This window comes from Talpa europaea (assembly GCF_964194135.1).
Source record: "Talpa europaea genome assembly, chromosome: 2".
Classification (NCBI taxonomy): Eukaryota; Metazoa; Chordata; class Mammalia; order Eulipotyphla; family Talpidae; genus Talpa; species Talpa europaea.
In genome coordinates, this window is record NC_140068.1 from 138,381,424 (window position 1) to 138,404,166 (window position 22,743).

The 22,743-nt window shown below is 48.0% G+C and overlaps 2 protein-coding genes across 2 annotated transcripts; both read right to left on the bottom strand.

The window, feature by feature from the left end:
• Positions 1-253: 253 nt before the first annotated feature.
• LOC311186179 (leukocyte elastase inhibitor-like) lies at positions 254-6,123 on the bottom strand (the record flags this gene model as incomplete). The annotated part of the gene is made up of 6 exons (XM_084257061.1): positions 254-658; positions 2,041-2,208; positions 2,309-2,451; positions 3,413-3,530; positions 4,040-4,177; positions 5,956-6,123. 6 exons carry the CDS (start codon positions 6,121-6,123, stop codon positions 254-256), a joined length of 1,140 nt encoding a protein of 379 aa, XP_084113187.1.
• Positions 6,124-13,816: 7,693 nt separating this feature from the next.
• On the bottom strand, positions 13,817-19,953 carry LOC311188358 (leukocyte elastase inhibitor-like; the record flags this gene model as incomplete). Its single annotated transcript, XM_084259461.1, is given in 6 exon segments — positions 13,817-14,215; positions 15,672-15,835; positions 15,933-15,975; positions 15,981-16,078; positions 17,292-17,409; positions 19,789-19,953. Coding segments are annotated over 6 exon segments (987 nt in total).
• Between the last annotated feature and the right edge of the window lie 2,790 nt (positions 19,954-22,743).

The following is a 22,743-nucleotide window of genomic DNA, read 5'->3' on the forward strand; positions in this document are numbered from 1 at the left end:
ACTGTTCGTCAAGAATCTACTCATCTGGGATGTTTGTTTGAACCTGATGCTTTCAGAAACAACCACGGGAGTTTTTCAATAGAAAAGGAAGAAAATCAATACCCCGCCAAGTTAATGGAAGTGAAGACCCAACAAGGTTGCACTTACAAGGGAAATTATACATTTAGTTTTGGATAGTAGTTTATTAGTGAAGTTATTTCTGCACTATCAGTCAGATATAAACTCTAAGAATGACCTTGTATTTCTACAGCCTCTAAGGGGAACACAATCTGCCTAAGAACAAGATGCTGCCAGAGGAGTTGTGACGAATCATGAAGATGAATGGATGGTCGGCAACGAAATCTTCCACTGGCCCCAGACTGCTGGTCTTGGAAACAACTGCTGTGGCGGCTGCTGCCTCTGTGCCCTCCTCACTCACCTCCACAAAGGACTTGTGAATAATTTTTGATACGAAAATATCTCTGGTTTCTGTCATGCCAGACAGATCAGCCTTGCTGCTGCTAAAGAGATCTTCCACACCCATGCGAGCCAGGTGGGGCTTGAGATCGTAGGTCTCTTCCAGCTTGAATTTGGGCAAGTGGATGCGGACATCCGTATGACCCATATTCTCAGGCTTGGTCCACGCACACAGTTTTTCCAGAGTCAACTGTTGTTCAATCTGGAATTAGAATGTGCAAAGAGAATACAATTTTATATAGGCAAAATACTAAAGCGTTATTTAAATAACAGACTCAGAAACTCATTGCTAATTTGTTTTGTTCATGTTTTGTGCCAGTACTTTCCAGCATTTGGGATAACGAGAGAGTGATGTGTTGCAAGTCATCAAAGGCCCAAATAAGAGGGTTTCATCACATCCATCAAACAACCATCCACCAGTCTCTCCATCCACTCACTGTCCATTGATATATGGGCACGCCATCCATACACACACCCGACCTTACATACCTACCCCCTCTCTACCTACTCGTCCATGACTTAACAACACCCTGCCATACTGGATCACTCTGATGGACCCTGAAGACTATCATTACCATGAAGGAGATATTACATGTTAGCTAATTGGTTAGTGGTGTAAGGGAAAAATATAAAAGTTTTCTTCTACTTATTCTGTTGTATTTATTCTGAACCCCATTAATCATTATGGTGATCTGTGAACCACACAGAGGTGAAATAATCTCTAATATATTTAGCTCAGAGGTAAAAATAAATAAGGTCCTAATTCCTTTTCTAAAGAGAGGTTCATTATGGCATTTACATTATAATGTGGTCATTAGCATTAAATGAGTTGGGACATAGTTAGGGCTATGTAAATGTGAGATGCATTTAAAAAAACAATTTAATGCCCAAAAATAGATGACTGGATCAAGAAGATGTTGTAATATATACCATGGAATATTACTCAGCATTCAAAAAGGATAAACACATGCAATTTGCAGCAACATGGATGGCGCTGGAAGGGATCATGCTCAGCGAAATAAGCCAAAAAGAAAAAGAAAAATACCGGATGGTCTCACTCATAGCAGGAATCTAGAGAAATTAAATAAGGGACCAGGAAAATGAATATAAGAAAGTGAAAATCAAAATCAATAGAAAACTATGAACCAGAGACAGTTTTTGGGGGGTGGGGGGCGGAAGGGGAAGGATTGGGGTCAGAATGGGGCATTTGCAATTGTATGGGGGAATATAAAAATAAAATTTATTATTTAAAATAAATAAATAAATAAATAAAAATAAAAAACAATTTAAAAAAAACAATTTAATAAAACAACCCTCAGTCTGTAAAATTCTTAAGAGAGCTTGCTGAGCTGCCACTGACCAGCATTACACTAGGGTTGGTCTTCACATGGTCCCAACCACATTCACTGACGTTCCCTGAAATTTTAAACATAGGACTCCCAGCTGGTAAATGTGGTGGGTTAGATTACAAAAGATTGGAAAGTGAGCGACATCAGTAAAGGCATAACAAGCACTGACCACTCAGCACACACAGGAGGACTCACACAGGAAAGGAGAGAGAAGGACAGTGTGCGGGAGCATCACCTTCTCCAGCCCTGTGGACTCGTCCTCCATGTCATCGGGCAGCAGGATGACCATGCTGAGCTCCCCGCCCTTGTATGGCAGTTCCAGCACGCGGCACTGGAGCTCCTGGATGTAGCCAAATGGAAGATATTTCTTCTGGTACATCATTTTCACTATCTTTGTGTCTTTCTGAAAGGTTGGAGGACAAATCGCTCATTATTATCTGCACTCTTGTAGAGCAAAGGGGATGTTTTCTCTTGTAGAGCAAAGAGACCGTGCATGGGCTCACCGTGTTCAACCTGAATGGGGCGTCCCTGGTTTCCTCTTTTCTGAATTCGTCCTGCCAGGTGCCTTTGAAGTAGATGGCATTCACCAGCACAAGCTTAGTCATGTGATCCACCATACCTGCAGCCAACAGTTCTGGAATCTTCCCTAAAAAAGGTACAGCAATTTTTTTTTTTTTGTAACTCCACATTTCCAAACTCCAACTCTGTACTGATTTTGTTCAGCACTGAAATGAAATTCAAATATATCTTTTTCATTTCATTTCTATTTAACATGTTACTAAGGTAAGAACACCCTGGGCATATTTGACTGCACCAACTCACTAAGGTGATAGAATGACGCAACCATCCCCCAGGGTCCACACTTCAATACGAGTCTAACGTGCTAACTGGTGGTAGACAAGAAAATGCCCCTTTTCTGGAGTGTGATCGCAAGGAGTCTTGTTAGTGAATGGCCATTCTGTTGCAGGACAAAAATATGAAGTCTTGCATGACAATGTTTTGAGTCACTAGTAAGTCAGTCCTTCTTCAAATCCGCTAGGTGGCAGCAACCTTCAAAATATGCAAAGGCAGGATGGTTCCTCCACTGAATTGCAGGCTCCATCAAGCAAACCCTTACACATGCCAGGTGTCTGTAGACGCCTGGTTTCATTCCATGACGGGGGGAGAGACAGATGCCCAGCTGGACGCCACATCCACCCGCCACGCCTGCCCCTAAGCCAGAATGCAGGAAAGAGGTTCATGACCCAGAAGTGTGTGAGCCCCGATTCACAATCTCAGGTGTATTAAGTCATTTGGACTTGGCTTGATTTCCCCTTCTATGCCCCCAATTTTTATTCCCTTTATTGTCCAGGTAATATTAGCTTTAACTTTAAAATGTTGTGGGAGAAAATATTTAGCTGCTTTGGTAGAACCGTGTCCAAGTTTCCACTGCAAGGAATTTCTATGTTTGATATCTATTCAGCACTGGAAATGGGGGTACACCCCCTGAGTGAAGTCAGGAGCAGGAGGTAGGGAGAGGGTGTGGAGAGGGCACCCCATGCAGGTGGGAAGCTGAAGACACCGAGGCAGGACCCTGTGCTAGGACCACACTGTCTCCACCCTCTTACCTTCCGTTTGTCCTTTGACCCAGGCATTGATCACCTTCCTGGCACCTTCAGAGTCGCCCTGGAAATCCACACTGGCCAGCTCAGCGCCATACAGTTCCTGAGTTGATGCTAGGAACTCCTATTTAAAAAAAAAAAAGAAATGTTATGAATGTCTCTTACTGTATACAGAAGTTGTTTTTTAAGATCTTTAGAAGCAATAGAAATTGACCTCAAAGGCATCCATTTCCTTATAATGTAAAGATTCTAACCATTTTTTTAATATGGGAAAAAATACATAACATGATATTATTCAACTTAACCATTTTTAAGTGTAAAGATCAGTAAGTTTAGCATTGTATAAAATACCCAATCTTTCCTAACACTCATAAATAATGAATACTGACTGCACTTGGAAGTGAATGATGGCTTGGAAGTCACTCTTGCCTTAACCAGTCAGGACTACAACTTCACCTGGAAGAACAGCATGAAATCACAGCCTTTAACGAGAACATCGTCTATTACCTATTTCCATTCTTTATTTTTTCTGAATATTTATAAAAATTAGAAGCGACTTCTAAGACTTCATTTTGCTGGGGGAAAACATGCATTGTCTTATGAATTTTATAACATGAGGCAGAAAGTACCTACAGGGAGGAAATGATAGGTTTTCTCTCCGTATAACCTGTTAGCCAGTTTCAGCACGTAGGAGGCGTCTGGCTTGTTGACAGCAGCGATCAGACTCTGAAATCTGGAATGAACCTTCTCAACCCCATCAAAATGAAGAGTCTAAAATGAAGAAAACATTTTCTATAAACATTTACTTTGAAATTATAAAGTGATTTCCAGGTGTTTGCTTCCATCAGAGGAATGTGTTGTCATTACTAAGCACGGAGGACCCCAGGTAGTAACTTCTGAGTCTTTCATTGGAGAACAAACGATGGAGAACCTGAAACTCAACTTTGTGAGAACTAATCATCCCACATTAGACACTGTTTCTATATCACTTTCTTGGGTTATAATTCTAGTTCCACAAATATGAGTGTTTAGGTAAATAAATATTTCTATATGTCTTCCTTTTCCCCAAGAAAGTAATAAATGGTGTGTTCACATGTACATGCAACTCTAATTTTGCATCATTATATAATTTTATCAAATATAATTTTTCTAAAAGTTCTGAGAAATAAACAGTAAAAGCAGAAATCATCACCTCTGCAGGAACACGGAGATATTATGGGTTGAGGGGTTTTCTTTAACTACTCTTGAGCATCAGTAACTCACTTATATAAAAAACACTTCTTTAAACATGACATTTAGGGAATGTCTAATTCCCCACATATCAATTGCAAATCAAGAAGTATTTTATAGTTCTATGAGGCCTGAGCTGTGCCTGGCTTTTAAGACAGAGAAGAGCAAACCCACACAGTGCACAAGTCCGGGTATTCACGGAGTGGGATGTTTGCCTAGTGCTGTGAGCCATTTGTTTTAATGGAAACGGAGCAGAAGGCTCTTAAGGCCATTTTTGCTGAAGTCAGACAGCCCCTGGGTAGCCTCAGAATTAGAGGCTGATGTGACCTTTTAAGAAGCAAATTCAAATTAGTACTAGTTCACGCTGTGGAGTCTTGGAAACTTAAAAAGGCTTTTCCTCTGTGGTTCTGCAGATGCGGGTCTCATTCACTTAGAGATGTTTCCATTAAATGGGATCATAGAGGATACGCAAGTAAAAAGGTCCATAACCCTGACCCCAGGGCTGGCCGTCCTGGCTGCAGGTGAGTGTCAGGTGTGACTAGGGTGGCAGAAAGCCCTTCTCTGCGGCCATTCCTTTCCCTCGCTGTCAGGGAGAGCCAGAGACCCTCTCTCGGAAATAAGATACATCTGGCACAGGTGCCCCCCACACCTACAAGGGGAGCAGAAGGTAGGTATCACCCACCTTTCCTGCTGGAAGAGTCACCCAGGGCTTCTCCCTCCCCTGAAGCCACATGCCTCAGTCTCTCTGTTCTGAGGGCCTCCTGCCCACAGGGCCCAGGATATCAGAACCTACAGCCACACCCAGCACTGGGCACAGGCGGGGCCTCAGAACAGAATTGCCCTGTCTCCTGGTCGCCCTCAGCAAGCCAGTCCACCACTTTCACAGCAGTGCTTTTCCGGTGTCATTCTGCTGAGAATTAATTTCCATGACAGGCATTCCCTGTTCCCAGCAGGTCTGCACATGCAAAACTGAACCAGGAAAGGCCGATTCCCGGAAAATAGGCTGAGGCCACAGAGCCTGGTAGCAGCCAGAACAGCAGAAGCCTGCATTGCCCCAGGGGTCCTGGCCTGCTGCTCCCCCATCCTCAGCCAATAACACCACAGAGCTGGCACCTAGTAGGTGCTCATTAAACAGGGGACAAAGGGAAAGCCCACAGCAAATGGACTGTGCCCGGGGCTTGTCCTGAAAGTCTCCCCCACAGTGGGGATCTGAGCCCAGAAACAGATTATACATGCACAGGGAGAGCCCCAAGGCCGGCTCTCCCCATCCTCGGCACAGACTCTGGCAGGGAAGGGTCTCTCTCTGTGTGTCTGCTGACCTGGATCAGCTGGGCCGCAGTGTTGTCTCTGGTCCCCAGGAAGACCATGGCCATCGCTGAGGAGATGCTTAGGGGGGAGAAGAAGAGGTTCCCACGGGGGCTATCTTCACTCAAGGTGCGGAACAGGTCCAGGGCGAAGGCGGAGTTGGCGGCGCTCAGCTGCTCCATGGCGAGGCTGCAACACAGACCCAAGCTGGCCTGGAAACTTGCCTAAGTAGTAAGGGGAAGGAGGGAGGCCCCGGGAGAAAATGAAGCAACCTGATCTCAGGCCTGCAGTCGCCAAGCCCGGCCTTCCTCCCCTCCCCACCCGCCTGGCCCAGAACTCCAGGGTGCAGAGGACCCCAGGCTGCACCGGGGTCCCGAGCTTGGTGCACAGTGCAGGCAGCATGGGGAGCTCCCAGGGGAGCATCGAGTCTCCACCCAGCCAAGGAGATCCGGGCTTGGGCTGCTGGCAATCTCAGATGCTGGCCTCTGTTGCTCACCCCGACTGCATACAGCGCCTCTGTTTCCAGATCCTACCTGCTGCTGTGCTGGTTGGATCCTGAGGAAGGGCGAAATCTGTGCTGAAGATCCCCTTGCAGGGGATCTTATAGTTGTGCAAAGGGAGTGCCCTGGCAGCTGGCAGCCCTCCCCCAGGGGCATTTTTTAAATTTATGTATTTATGCATAGAAGAACTGGGCTGCACTCCAGAGGTGTGGAGGTGTGAGAGGATTCACCAGAGACAGAGTGGGGAGCAGAACAGGCGGATCTACTGAAATACACTTCTGAGGGGCCAGCGGGGAGACAGAAGAGGTCTGCTGCTCCATGCGGGTAGCTCCCTGCCCCGGGGATCAAACTCGTGCTGCAGGGGCTGCGGATAGCTTCATAGGTTGCGTTTTGTCCCCTTAAGCCACAAGGGAGGCCCTGTTCTGCATTTTTATTTCCACCTGACATGAGTGTTTGTGCTCTAGTGACTAGGGAATCTGGGTACGAGACCATTCTGCTTTGGAGAACAGCTTTGCTCATTTCAGCGTTGGTAAAAGCGGGCCCCGCCACAGAGCTGAGAGGCAGAGACAGCTCTCCTGCCCCTGGCTGAGCAGTGGGAGCAACTGGAGAGGCAGTGACTATTTTCTGTCTGGCGCCAGAAGCTGTTTGCGGCAATGCAAGCAGCAGCGGGTGGGGGCATTTCACTGCCCGCCACTAGTGACCGCACTGGCGCTGAGGCTGCAGGCTGAGGCCAACAGTGTGGCAGGCGGCCCTGGCTCAGAGCTGCAGGGAGCAGCATGGGGCCCCACGGGGCCAGCCCCAGCACTAGGCTCCTCCAGCTGCAGGCAGTAGAGAGGCCCATGGAGGGTGCTGGGTGCTAGGTCAGGTGCAGGCTGTGAGCTGATTAGCAAATGGTCCAATCAGCCAGTGGATTGAGAACGGTCCGATCAGCCTGGTAGGTGGGCGCCCTGACAGGAGATGAGGCGGGGCAGGCGCCAGCTTGGGACACGCACTCTGGGTCTGATGTTCTTCCTGGCCTCTCGGGAAAGAACACTACTATGCCCTCGACCTCCAAAGGGGAAGGAAAGAAAAGAAGCTAAAAAGGAAAGAAAAGAAGCTAAAAAGGTCCAGAGAAGCCAAAGAGCTTCTCAGAGGCCGGGGGTGGAGTCTGGAAGCCACTGCCCACTGGCCTGCAGCCGGCCCGCGCCCAGTATCTCAGTGAGCTGCTTGGTGTTGGTGAGCCCACGACTCACAAACAGCTGTAATGCTGGTGACGGGTGGTGACCGACACTCTGTCCGGGCCACCTCTGGGAGCTGGTAACTCCTCCTGCCCGTCCGGGACCACCTCTGGGTGCGGCTGCTGCATTGCTGTCTGGTCCAGCGTCGGGTATGTGGAGAGAGGCGCTGCCCACACACCGCCAGCTGGAGGCATCCCAGGGGCCCGTCTTGCGACTGGACAGAGGACTCCTTTCTCCACGAATCCCTTTCGGTAAGGAGGACCCCTACTGTGAGGGCTGTGTCTGGCTGGGGCCCTCGCGTGTCAACGTGGCCGCTGCTGGATGACCTTGACCTGGTTTCCACACCCTTCATGTTGACGGGGAGGCCACACTGTCTGGCATGAAGGGAGAGTTGGGAGGGTGTTTCTGCCAGGCCAGGACCCCTATTTCATGGCCTGGCTCCACGCTAGGCTGGTGGCTTCAGCAGACCCAGCGTGCAGCAGAAGACGGGACCCCTGTGCAGGTTGAGTGGTTCCCTGTTGCATCAGCTGCACAGCACTGAAGGAGAAACGGATGTCATGGTGTGGGCAGCACAATGCAGGGGATGCTAAAAAGGCAGGAACCTGGTCTTTTTAGTGACCGAATAATCCTACAGCTTCAGTTACGTGGGGTGGGAGGACAAGCAGGAAAGGTGGGTCAAAATGGAAAATGTGAATATGTCATCTAGGGCTTCAGGGGGAGGTGAGTCTGCTGACCAGGTATTTTTTTATCAGTCTGACAATCAAGTGTTGTAATCAAAACCATCCCCAGGGCCTTCCGGTGGCGCAAGGGCTTAAGCGTCAGCACTATGAAGCAATCCACAGCCACTGCAGCACAAGTTCAATCCCCAGCCAGGGAGCTACCCACATGGCAGAGCGGATTTCTGTCTCGCTGTTGTTCCCCTCAGCAGTGTGTTTCAGTAGATCTGCCTGTTCTGTTCCCGACTCTCTCTCTGGTCTCTACCTGCACCTCTGGCCTGTACCCCAGCTCTTGTATACATAAATAAAGTAAGTCTTAAACAATAACAAAACTATCCCTCAGACTCTCACCCATGGTTCCAATCGTATCAACAAGGTGTTGCACTGATCAGTCTCTGGGATGCAAAGTCATACCTCAGTCAACAGTCCTGGCATCCCTGTCATACCTCTGATGTGTACACATTGTCTCAGGGCCATCCCTGCTCTTTTTTAATTTGAAAGGAGCCTCAAAGGGTCTGGTATTTTACATTCTGCTCTTCATAAAACTGATGAACCAGGCTGTTCTGGCCTTGTATTGGAGGATGGACCACATGCAACCAGAATGGCAGCCAAGCAGGCCAGTCAAATAGCAGACCCACTAACCTCCCACCCGGCAGTGCCAAGCAACCACCCTAAGGGCTCATTGCCCACTGAGTAGATGACACCCTATGTTTGGTGCTTTCATCACATGCAGTGAACCATGGAAGTCAGGGAAATGGCTATGTCCCACAAATTCATCCTTCCTAACATTGGGTATCTCCATGAGTTCCCCCTCTGGCAGGGTGTCCAGTGTAATCACCCTCATTCCTCTGGCGATTATCCCGGCTACTAGTTGCTCAGGACACCCAGGACATGCTGATACCACATTACCCAAGTCAGTGTGCTTTAAGGGTGACCAGGCACCATGGGGACCCGCCATCCCACCTGCGGGCAGCAGAGGGCGCTCTCTGTGCACTGACCTGCTGTGGCTCCTGGGGGCTCACAGCCAGGGCTCCCCACTGACTAGGACACCAGCTTCCCGATGCCGGGAGAGGACAGGAGCCAAGGACAACAGAGACCACCTCAGACTCTTGCAGGTGAAACCCTTGTCCCCACCAGGACTTATCTGTGACCCCCACCCCTCTCTGTCCACACCTCAGATAAAAGAGCCAAGTCCCAGTGCAAAGGGCTGACCAGCCAGGCCTCCATGGGCCCAGACCCTGGTGAGGGCTCCTTCCTGTTCCAGCCACACGGTGGCGCTGGCGGGCAGGTAAGGAATGTGGGGATCTTCCCCTCCCTGTCTCAGGGGCCACCCCAGGAGTAGTGGGGAGTGTTAGGAAGATGTCCACTCTGGCAGGTAACGCGTGATTTCCAGATGCTGGGGGACAGGGTGCTCATCTGAGGGAACAGGCCTGATTCTTAGTTGTACCATCGACCCAGCAGAGACTGGGTCTGAGAGCACCAAGCCCATATTTGTGGGGATGTGGGAGGGCATCACTCCCCGGCATGGATTCACCTCTTATCCCACAGGGATTTTTCCCCACGCAGAGGCTCCACCTGGGAGCCCTGTACTGGGCCAGTGGCTACTGCTCTAGGGGTCATCTCGGGTCTCTGCCCTCCCAGAGTCTGGAACAAAATCCCTGGGAAGAGGTGGTCTCCCCAAGGGGCGTCTCTGCCTGACCCATAGCCTCCACAGTCACATACACCCCCAACTCAGAGGCTGGCCCAGCCAGGAGTGCCCAGAGCTGCCATCGCTTCACTCCTAGATTTGCCTTCTCACAGGAGGCTGGTCCTGACTCCCGACCCATGGGAGGTTTGTACAGGGAGATGCTGTACTAGGTGGACAATGAGTGCCCAAGTCCAAAATCCCTACAAAAGCTCTCACTCTTTCAGGTTCTTAGGTCGCTCCTCACCCCTGCCATCTCCTGACCCCCTGTTCTCCCTGACCCTCTCCCGCCCCCTTCACAGTGAAGCTGGGGCTGCCCTGGCCTAGAGTGAGGGGCTTCTTTGAAAGGAAAGGCTGAGCCAAGTCTGTGTCTCGTGTGTTACAGGGATAGGCCCGGGGGCCCTGTGGACGAAGGAACAGGGATTAGGGGTTCTGGCAATTGTGTTCTTGATCTTATTGGAATTAGGTCTAAAATAGGTTCTGAGCGGGGCTCTTACTGGCACAACACACCGTGACAGTTAGAATGTGGACGTTTCAGCGCCTCAGGGGCCTGGAGGTCTTCCTCTGTGATGCCCCTGCTGGGGGGTGGGGGGTCAGACAGATCAGTCCTTTGCATGTGAATTTATCCAATTTCCCTCCTATGGACAGTGCTTTTGGGTCAGACCTGAGAACTCTTCATCTAGTGCTGGTCCTGACCATGTTCCCTTGGGTTACTCTAAGAGTTTATGGTTCTACATCTCCCATGTAAACCCATGATCCACTTGCAGTTCCCCTTTGTGTGAGAGGCGAGGGGGTCAGTCCCAGTCCCCAGGGTGGGGCTGGGCTAGGGCTGCAGGAGCTGGCAGGGCCCTCACTTGGGGGATGCACCCTGTACCCGAAAGTAACAGAATGAAGTGGGGAGACCTGGAATATAAAATCCAGTCATCGGGGACACACCTAGCTGTCACCTCTCCTTGGGACGTACCCCCCTCAACCTTCCCTCCGAGTCTCTTCTCATAGTCTCGTTGGTGTGTGCTGCGGGTGAAGTTCAACATTATTCTCTGCCACTGTCCTGGACACCCCCTTCCCTAATCCTCCCCTACAACCTCCCCCCTTGTTTATTAATGTCTCCCAGTGTTTGTTTTACTTGGTCTTATTGTCCACTAGCTAAATCCAGTATTTTTTTTTTTCATTGCTTTACTGTACCCTGGACTCGCTCCATTGCTCCATCACTGCCTGTAATGGCTCCTTGTGGTGAACATATTGCACAGTGTGGACCCTTGATCCGGTCCCCTATGCACAGGCATTTGGCTATTCCAGGGACCACGGGCTGCTGTTGTCATGGGGCTGGAACAAACATTGCACAGCATATGGCTATTGGGACTGATATAAGGTCAGATGACCAAGAGTGGGAGGTTGGGTCATATGGTATTTCCATTGTTATTTCGTAAGGTCAGTGCAGCCCACTTTCTGTAATGAACACACCAGCTTTCGTCTAGGGGAATGGGGTTCCTGGCTCTCCCCATCTTCCAACACTTCTTCTTGGGGGTCATTTTAATAGGGCCATTCTCACAGGTGTGAGATGGTATGGTTCACTGTATTTTGAACCTCAGAGAACTTAGCCCAATTTACCTTCAAAAATGTCCAAAAGACTAGAAATATTGAACAATGGCTGTGTGCATGTTAGTCTCCTGCTCAGCTGTGACTCCCTCCACAAGGTCATGAAGCTAGCTATACTCATACATTATCCTTTAAAAATGGTGGCTTGGGGCCTCCCTGTGGTGCAAGGGCTTAAGTGTCAGACTGGGAAGCTGTCTGCAGCCACTGCAGCACGAGTTCCATTCCCAGCCAGAGAGCTACCGACATGGTGCAGCAGACCTCTCCTAACTCGCCCGCTGCTCCCCTCAGCAGTGTCTTTCAGTCAGTCTGCCTGTTCTGTTCCCCACTCTTTCTATGTTGAACCCTCTTACCCCTAAAACCTCTGGCCTGTACCCAGTTCTTGTATGCATAAATAAATAAATCTTTTTTAAAAGTCCTGTCTTGCTTTAGTTCTACTGTCCTTCTGATATTCATGTTTGCTTGGGTTTTAAGGCAGGAATCAACTTAATTTTTGTCCACGTATGAACCCAAAGGGCCCAGAACTATTCCTTGGGAATTTTCTCCTTTTATTCCCACCCTTGAATAGCCACAGAGAGAGCCCCATCCTCCACCACAGCACATAAGCCAGCCACTGCCTGCCATAGCAACTGGTGTCATGATGGACGTGGAGAGTCTTTATGAGAAAACACCCAAGTAGTGGGGGGGGAAGCTGAGGTCGTTGCCCCCCAATTGCTTAACAGTCTCTCCTACTCCATTTTTCTTTTGGTCGTTTCTTGGCATCTTTATGGGAACCCCCACTTCTTGACTCCATGGGACCTCACGAGAGCAACACATGGGTCAGATAAAGGAGAACACAACATGGAGCACAGGGGATTGCCAGGCAGCTCTTTAATTAATGTTCTGAACAAAGCAAATTTCCAGTCAAAATTGGGCAGAAAGAGAAAAAGAGACTTCTCCGAAGAAGAAACGGAAATGGCCATAGACGGGTGAAAAAATGTTCAACATCACTAATAATCAGGGAAATGCAAATCAAAACCTCAAGAAGATACTACCTCACTCCAGTGAAAATTTTCCACATTAAAAAAAAAAACAGAAACAACAAATATGTTGCACTTCTGATGGAATAGTAAACTGCTCTAGCTTCTATGGAAAACTGAGTAGCGGGTAGAGAACCCTAAAACACTAAAACTGGATCTATCCTTTGATCCAGCAATTACGTTCCTAGGAATCTACCCAAAGGACATTAAAAAACTAAATCGAATGGAAACCTGCACTTCCATGTTTTTCCAAAACTATTTACAATAGCCCAGTTATGGAAATGCCCCAAAATAGACAAATGGAACAAGAAGATGTGGTACATTTATACAATGGAACATTACTAGGCAATCAAAAAGGCAAACTCTTACCACTCATGGTAACATGGATTGAGCTCGAGATCATTATGCCAGCCAAAGTAAGTCAGACAGAAAAAGATAAATAGTAGATCGTTTCTCTTATATGTGGAATATAGAGAAACCAAAAAAAGGTCAAGAAAATGTCAAAACTAGCAAGCTGACCATAGCTCTGAGCCATACAGCGGAGGAGAAGGTGGGGGCAGAGCATATGAACACAAGGTAATATGATGATAGTTCATGGGTGATTTGGTAGTGGGAGAACAATGGGGACTTCAAAGATGGACTAGAAATATATTAATAAAAAAATTTTAATGGCCTGAAAACTAGTCCTATGGCTCGTAACTCTTTAGGACAAAGATCAAGGTAAGGTTATCTTTGCTAAATGGAGGCTTCATTGGGATTCTCTCCTCTATTTCAACTGATTGTCTGCTTTTAAGGCTCCCTGCACCTCCCAGAGTGTCTATGATGACGTCTAAAGTTCTATTCACTGAACCACAGTGTGCTCATGTTTCCCTGCACAGACAACTGCTTTGTCATCATCAAGTATCTACACATCTGGGATGTCTGTTTTAACTTGACACTTTCCAAAACAGTCCTGGAGCTTCACACTGTAAAGAGAGGAAATATAACACCTGTGGCAGCAGACTTGGATGTGAAAACCCAGCAGAGCTGCACTTACAAAGAAAATTAAAGATTTGGATTTGGACAGTAGTTTTATTGATGAAGTTATGTCTGCATTAAAAGTCAGATGATAAAACTCTATTTGACCGTATATTTCTACAGCCTCTAAGGGGAACACAATCTGCCTAAGAACAGGATGCTGCCAGAGGAGTTGTGACGAATCATGAAGATGAATGGATGGTCCGCAACGAAATTTTGTGTATTCGAGCAACCCCAAGCTCTGACAGCTGTGAGTGCCGCTGCCTCTGTGCCCTCCTCACTCACCTCCACAAAGGACTTGTGGGTATATTTTGATACAACTATATCTCTGGCTTCTGTCATGCCAGACAGATCAGCCTTGCTGCTGCTAAAGAGATCTCCCACACCCATGCGAGCCAGGTGGGAGCTGAGATCATAGGTCTCTTCCAGCTTGAATTTGGGCAAGTGCACGTGGACATTCCTATGACACATATTCTCAGGCTTGGTCCACTCACGCAGCTTTTCCAGCATCAACTGCTGCTCGATCTGGAATTACAATGTGCAAAGAAATACAATTTTATATAGGTAAGTACTAAAGCGTTATTTAAAGGACCAGACCCTAATGTATGTTGCTACTCTGTTTCCTTTCTGTTTTGTGCCAGTTCTTTCTAGCAATTGGGATAATGAAAGAGTGTGTGTTCCAAGTCATCCAGGACACCAGTGCAGGGAGTTGGACATCAGCTCATCAAAAAACCATCCATCCATCTCTCCATCCACCCACCCAGAGTACAGCTTCATCCTACCCATCTGTCTACCCACTCTCCCAGGACACAGTAATACTCCACAGCATATACTGAATCACTGTGATGGGCCCTGAGGGTTGTTACTGTGAAGGCTACATTACATGTTAACTAATTTTTTGAGTGGTATAAGGGAAAATGTAACAGTTTTCTTCTATCTATTCTATTCTATTTATTCTGAACACAATAATCGGTGTGGTGATCTGTGAACCACATAAAGCTGAAATCATCTCTAATAGATTTAGCTCCTAGGGAAAAATAGAAAAGATCCTACTTCCTCATCTGAAATGGGGTAATAACAGCACCTACCATATAACATTGTCATTAGAATTAAAGGACTTGGGACACAGTAAGGACTATGTAAGTGTCCTCTTTTATCACTGCTGTTTTATTACCATGATGGGACTAGAACAGAACCATCATTATACTTCTTCTATTGCTTGGGTCATCCCTTTCATGAGACTCTTTTTTATAATCAGAGAATAGATCAAGGTGGAAATACAATTGAAAAAAGGACATAACAATTTTGATGTCCTGTATATATGCAAATAGATACTACATTAGGATTTCTTCCAGAGAGCAAGTTTGATTAAGAAGAAAGTGGTGATATAACACAGAAGGCTAGAGACACAGAGAAAAAAACCACAATCTTCAGGTTTTGCCTGGTCCCGTCCTGGCAAGAGATTCCATAGCCTTCAAGTCCTTATAGTAGAACTTCATACAAAGTTCACACTAGGAAACAGGCTTAACCCTCAAGCTCATTTGTCTCAGGAGCCTTCTTCTATGATAGAGTTACTGGGAATTGAATTCACAATCTGTGTGCATTGTAAGGAGATCGGAGAGTGTCATAAAATCAACTAAGAGCATAGGATGACAAGCCATTTTGGGGGAGTTTAATTTTGAAGAAATTCATTTCAATAGAACAACCCTCAGTCTCTAAAGTTTAAGAGAGTTTGCATGAGCTGCCCGTGACCAGCATTACATCTAGGGTAAGTTTTTACATGGTGCCCACAACTGTTCACTGAGAGTCCCTGAAATTCTAGATGGAGGGCTCCCATGTGCTAAATACTGACGGGACAGATTATAAGAGAATTGGAACTTGCAGTGACATCAGTAAGTACACAATGAGCACTGGCCACTCAGCACACACGGGAGGACTCACACAGGAAAGGAGAGAGAAGGACGAAACGCAGGAGCATCACCTTCTCCAGCCCTGTGGACTCGTCCTCTATGTCATCAGGCAGCAGGATGACCATGCTGAGCGCCCCACCCTTGTACGGCAGTTCCAGCACGCGGCAATTAAGGTCCTGGATGTAGCTGAATGGAAGATATTCCTTCTGGTACATCATTTTCACCATTTTTGTTTCTTGGCTGAAAGGTTTAAAGGAAAATCACTATTACCTGCATTCTTATAGAGCAAAGAGGACGTTTCCTCTTGTAGAGCAAAGAGTCAGTACATGGACTCACCTTATTCAACCTGAATGGGGCATCGGTGGTTTCCTCTTTCTGAATTCGTCCTCCCAGGTGCCTTTGAAGTAGATGGCATTCACCAGCTCAAGCACAGTCATGTGATCTCCCACATCTGCAGCCAACACTTCCAGAGTCTTCCCTAAAATGATAGAGTGAGCTGTTTTTTGTTAACCCACTTCACAGCACTCCAAATGTAAACTGACTTTTGATCAACACTGAAATGCATTTCAAATGGACCTTTTCCATTTCATTTCGCTTGAACATGGTGTTGAGGTGAAAACCCCCGTGGTGTGTCTGACTGCACCAACTCACCAGGCTGATGAGTGACACCCCCACCCCCCAGAGCCTGTACTTCAATATGAGTCTAATATGCTGAAGAGCAGAAAACAGGAAAATGCCCCTTTTCTGGAGTGTGATCACAAGGAGTCGTGTTTGTGATTCGCCATTCTTTTCAGGGTAACACTATATATAGTCTTGCATGACAGTGTTTTTGAGTCACTAGAGTCAGTCCTTCTTCAAATCCTCTCAGCAACCCTCAAAATATGCCAAGGCATATGGTTCCACCACTGAATTGTGGGCTCCCCTAAGCAAACCTGCACACACCCCAGGTGTCTATAGAGGCCTTGTCTCATTCCAGACCGGGGGAGAGACAGATGCCCAGCTGGACAGCACACCCCACCTGCCACGCCCCGAGCCAGGATGCAGGAAAAAGGTCATAACCAGAAGTGGGTGATCCCTGATACAAAATCTTAGGGTTTTTCCTGCCAGTGGTGTATTAAATTATTTGGACTGGCTGGATTTCCCCCCCACCCCCCCAATTTTTATTCCTTTTATTCTGCAGTCAATAGTAGCTTTAAATTTAAAATGTAGTTTGAGGGAACATGGGGGAAATAGCACTTTGGATAAATCATGTCTGCTATTCCACTTGAAGGAATCTAATTTTTTTTTAAAGATTTATTTTGTTAATGCTTGCATGAGCTGGGGTGCAGGCCAGAGATTCAGCAGATGAAAAGATTCACCAGAAACAGAGTGGGGAGCAGGACAACTGTATCTACTGAAAAACACTGCTGAGGACAGCAGTGTGCAAGTCAGGAGAGGTCTGCTACGCCATGTGGGTCAGTACCCTGGCTGGGGATAGCGTCATAGTGCTGCAACTCACTACTTGCGCCAGGAGGGATGCATGGAATTTCTATGTCTGATAGCTGTACAGCACTGGAAATGGGGTACACGCCAGGGTGAAGGAGGGCAGAGGAGGTAGGGAGAGGTTGTAGAGAGGGCATCCCATGCAGGTGGGAAGTGGAGATGCAGAGGCAGGATCCTTTGTGAGGACCACTCTCTGTCCACCCGCTTACCTTGCGTTTGCTCCATGACCCACTCGTTGATCACCCTCCTGGCACCTTCAGAGGTGCCCTGAAAATCCACACTGGCCAGCTTAGCGCCATACAGTTCCTGAGATGAATCTAAGAACTCCTATTTTAAAAAATAAGACAATAAATGTTATGAATGACTCAGTATCCACAGAAGTCATTTTCTAAGATCTTTGAACAATAGAAATTGGGGCCTCCCTGGTGGCACAAGACAGAGTGGGGAGCAGAACAGGCAGACTGAATACCCTGCTGAGGGGAGACGCGGGCGAGACAGGAGAGGTCTGCCACGCCATGTGGGTCTCCTCCCTGGCCGGGAATCAAACTCGTGCTGCAGAGGCTATGGACAGCTTCTCAGCGCTCTGCTTAACCCCTTGCGCCACCAGAGAATTCCTGTCTATAAATATTTAAACTGACTTGATTTTGCTGGGGAAAAGCACACATTGTCTAATGAGCAATAGAACTGAAGCAGAAAGTACTTACCTGGAGGAAAACACAGGTTTTCTCTCTGAATAACCTATTAGCCAGTTTCAGCACATAGGAGGCGTCTGGCTTGGTGACAGCAGCGATCAGACTCTGAAATCTGGAATGAGCCTTCTCAACCCCATCAAAATGAAGAGTCTAAAAGAAGAAAACATTTTCTAGAAACATTTACTTTGAAATTATAAAGTGATTCCCAGGCGTTTGCATCCATGAGGTGAATGTGTTTTCATTCCTAAGCACTGATGACCCCAGACTATTACCTTATTAGTTTTTCTTTGGAGAACAAACAATGGAGAATCCAAACCTTACAGCTTTGTGAGACCTAATCATCCCACCTTAGAGCCTGCTTTTATGTCAGTTTTTTGGGTTATCGTTCTAGTTCTGCAAATATGAGTGGTTAGTAAACTAAATATTTCTACAAGTCTTTCCTTTTCCCCAAGAAAATCATAAATGCTGTGTTTACATGAATACTCAAATCTAATTTTGTATCATCAAAAAATTTTTTCCAATATTATTTGACTGAAATTTCTGGGAAATAATCTTGAAAACTAAGAATCATCATTTCTGCGGGAACAAAGATATTACAGATTGAGGGTTTTTTTTTCTAATTACATCGTGAGCAACAATAACTCACTTATTTAAAATACTTCTTAAAACATAATATTTAGCAAAAGTTTAATTCCCCATATATCAGTTGCAAATCAAGAATGTTTTTATGGCTTTATGAGGCCTGAGCTGTTCCTGGCTTTGAAGACACAGAAGTGCAAACCCACGGAGTGCACAAGTGCAGGTTATCACAGATACAGGACATTTGCCTGGTGCTTTGATCCACCTGTTTTAATAGAAATGTCCGGAAGACTCTTAAGTTTATTCTTACTACAGTCACACAATCCCAGAAAGTCTCAGAATGGAGCTGAGGTGACCTTTTCAGAAGCAAATCCAAATTAGCACCAGTGGAATCCTGGAAACTTTAAAAGGGTTTTCTATCTGTGGTTCTGCAGATGCGGGTCTCATTCACTTAGAGATGTTTCCGTGAAGTGGGGTCATAGAGGCTTTGCAGCTGGAAAGGCACATAACCCTGACCCCAAGGCTGGCCGCCCTGGCTGCAGGTTAAGTGTCAGGTGTGACTGGGGTGGCAGAAAGCCCTTTTCTGCAGCCACTCCTTTCCCTCAAAGTCAGGGACAGCCAAGGTTCCTCTCTCAGAAATAAGGCACACCTGGCACAGGTGCCCCCCACACCTATAAGGGAAGCAGAAGGTGGGCATCACCTACCTTTCCAGCTGGAAGAGTCACCCAGGGTCTGCCCTGCAGACCCCCACATCACACTGCCTGTTCTCTGCAGGGCCTCCTGCCGCAGCCCAGGACATTAGAACCTAGAGCCACACCCAGCACTGGGCACAGGCGGGGCCTCAGAATTCAGAATTCCCCTGTCTCCTTATCCCCCTCAGCAAGCCAGTCCACCAACTTCCACAGCAGTGCATTTCCAGGAGTCCATCTGCTCAGAAGTAATTTACGTGGCAGGCGTTCTCTGTTCCCAGCAGGTCTGCACATGCAAAGCTGACCCAGGAAAGGCCGATTCCCGAAAACAGACTGAGGCCACAGAGCCAGGTCTGGCAGTCAGAACAGCAGAGGCCTGCCCTGCACCAGGGGTCCTGGCTTGTTGTTCCCCCATTCTAGGCTAATCACACCACAGAGCTGGCACTTAGTGGGCGCTCATTAAATGGGACTCAAAGGGAAAGCCCTCAGCAAATGGACTGTGCCCGGGGCTTGTCCTGAAAGTCTCCCCCACAGACTTGGGGGGATCTACAGGGGATGTGAGCACAGAAAAGGATTTTACATGCGCAGGGAGAGCCCCAAGGCTGGCTCTCTGCATCCTCAGCACAGACGCTGGCAGGGAAGGAAGGGTTCTCTCGTTTTCTCTCTCTCTCTCTCTCTCTCTCTCTCTCTCTCTCTCTCTCTCTCTCTCTCTCTCTTTCTCTCTCATTTTGTCTGTTTCTGCTGACCTTGGACAGCTGGGCTGCAGTGTTTCCTCTGGTCCCCAGAAAGACCATGGCCACGAAATAGATGCTCAGCGGAGAGAAGAAGAGGTTCCCACTGGGGCTGTCTTCACTCAAGGTGCGGAACAGGTCCAGGGCAAAGGCGGAGATGATGGCGCTCAGCTGCTCCATGGCGAGGCTGCAACAGACCCGAGCCCGCGTCCTCCTGTGCACATGGGCTGTTAGGAACCGCATTTCCCCAGCCCCATCCTCAGCCCCAGCCACCCACCCTGAACCCCCCAGACCTGTCACTTACTCTTTCCTTTTTTTCCAGCAGGGTCAGGACACTTTCCCAAGCGTACAAAGGTGGCACCATCAATGGCCCAGGAAGCAGTGGTCCCAGTTTTTTATGGGTCTGACCCTGCAGCAGCTGAATCAGGAGGGACGTGTCCCTGAGTGTAAGGAAGTTTCTGCTCCATAACCACAGCCACCTCCTATGCATTAAAGCAAATTTCAGCAAAGCAGTTACAGTCATGTGCACCTTTGAGGCACCGGCCCTAGTGTTGGGAGAGGGTAAGCTCCCAAGGCCAGCAGCTGCTGTAGGAGTTTGAGAACCCATCTGGCAGGGCAGCCGCAAGGGCTAAGGTGAGGCGGTGCTCTCTGTCCCTCCAGGGGAAGGCAGAACGCCCAGGATGGTTAAGCATCAGATCACCCCATGGTGTCCCTACTCTGAACCCCAGTTTCCCCAAGTTTAGGTCAGGATGATACAAGGGATGCTGGCTGCTTGGCCTGTAAGTAATGCAATGAATCCCATTTGTGATTGATGCATAAGCACTAGATCTCACCCGCCCCCTCCCTCTTCCTCCAGCCACAGAGAGAAGTGGCTTCAGGGCCTGGCTGCCGGGAAACTCACAAACAGCTGAGGAGCAAGTTCCAGAGAGAAAGAAAAAGCAATCTGATCTCAGGCATTCCAGCAGCCAGGCCCCAACCATCCTTCCCAGCCCACCCTCCTGGCACAGCAGCCTGGCCCAGAAGATATTTCCAAGGACCCGAGGACCCCCAGGGTGACCTGGTCAGAGGGGCCTGTCTCTACCCAGCCAAGGCAATGCCAGGGGGTGCTGCTCCTGATCACAGCCCCTGAGCCCCCTGTTGGCCTTTCTGCTCATTCCACCTCCTTGCATCGCCCCTGCCTCTCGTCTTACCGATTTTTTGGTGGGACCGTATCCTTCGGAGTGTGAGGTCTAGACAGAAGATCCTGTAGCTTCCACTTTATACATGCAGACAGGGAATGCCCTGTACACAGGTCAACCCCTTCCAAGGGGATTTCCTTCAGTCTGCAAAGCCAGAGTCAGTCTTGACTAGTGGAGCCCAACACCAACTCCACACAGCACCCTCCACAGGGGATAAGCACATTTCTGAGTTGTAGGCAAACTGGGATGCTGACAAGAACCTCATGGACTATTTCTTACTAAGGGGTGAGTGACTGAGATGACATTTGTCACCTCTTAAAAGGCAAGCTAGCCAGACCTGTATAGAGAATCCACGCTCTATAAATACTCCAAACTCTCTCTCCGTAAGGAAATGTAGCACCTCTTTCAAAGTGGAAAGAAAGACCCACCAGAACAACAAGAAACACAATCAGCTCCAAACAGTACCCTTGATGGCACTTGGGGAATATGTCCTTGATAACTTTCAGCAACCAAAGAGAGTTCAGACCCCACCCTCCCCTCACAAGGCAGGTGGACTCATCGAACACCATGATGATTCACAACAGTGTGAATCAAGTATTTCTTGACCATTGCAATAAACTCTAGGCTTACCCAATTTTTACCCACTGTGTGGTGAAATAGAATGTCTATGGGTGAATATTAAAGTAACTACTGGGGAGAGGATGGTGGCTTGGGTCTTCCCTTGACTGCATGGGTTTGTATTTACCAAACTGCATAGGACTTGAGGTGTGAAGTAATTCTGCATCCATCAAAACTTGCTCCCTGATCTCATGCAAGTCTCACTTTGAAAAGGGAAGGAGAAGGCCCTTTATAATGCAAAAGGGCAAAGAAAACCACAGTAATGAGGTGTAAACATGCTCTCCACAAGTAAAAAAAAAAAGGAGTTTAATAACTGAGACTGTACATGCCTGTCAGATTGTTGGAAGATAGAAACCAACATGCATGGGAAGCCTTTCATGATTACAGCAGTGACCATTTTCTGTCCGCCCCCAGAAGCTATTTGCAGCAACGCAAGCAGCAGCAGCAGCACATGGAGGGCACTTCACTGCCCACCATTAGTGACCACACTAGCGCTAAGGCTGCAGACTGATGCCAGCAATGAAGGCAGCTGTTGCTGGCTCAGGGCCACAGGGAGAATCATGGGGACCCACGGGGCCAGCCCCAGCGCTGAGGATCCTCCAGCTGCAGGCAGTAGAGAGGCCCGTGGAGGGTGCTTGGTGGTGGGTCAGGTGCTGGCTGTGAGCTGATTGGCAAATGGTCCAATCAGCCAGTGGATAGAGAATGGTCAAACAGCCTGGTAGGTGGGCGCCCTGACGGAGATGAGGCGGGGCAGGCGCCAGCTTGGGACCCACACTCTGGGCCTGATGCTCTTCCTGGCCTCCCAGGAAAGAAGATTACTGTGTTCCAGAACTCTGAATGGGATAGGAAGACAGCAGCTGACCTCCAAGGAAAGAAGAGAAGCCAAAAAACTTCGTAAATAAGGCAAAGAGTGGGCCTCACCGGTGGCGCAGCTGGTTGAGCGCAGTGCTGTGAAGCTGTCTGCAGCCTCTGCAGTGCTGGTTCCATTCCCAGCCAGCCAGGGAGATTCCCACATGGCAGGGCAGGCCTCTCCTGTCATGCCCGCTGCTCCCCTCAGCAGTATATTTCTGTCCTCTGCCTGCTCTGTCTCTGGTGAATTCTCTCACCTTCCTGCACCTCTGGCCTGTACCCCAGCTCTTGTATAAAAATAAATAAAATCTTAAAAAAAAAAAAA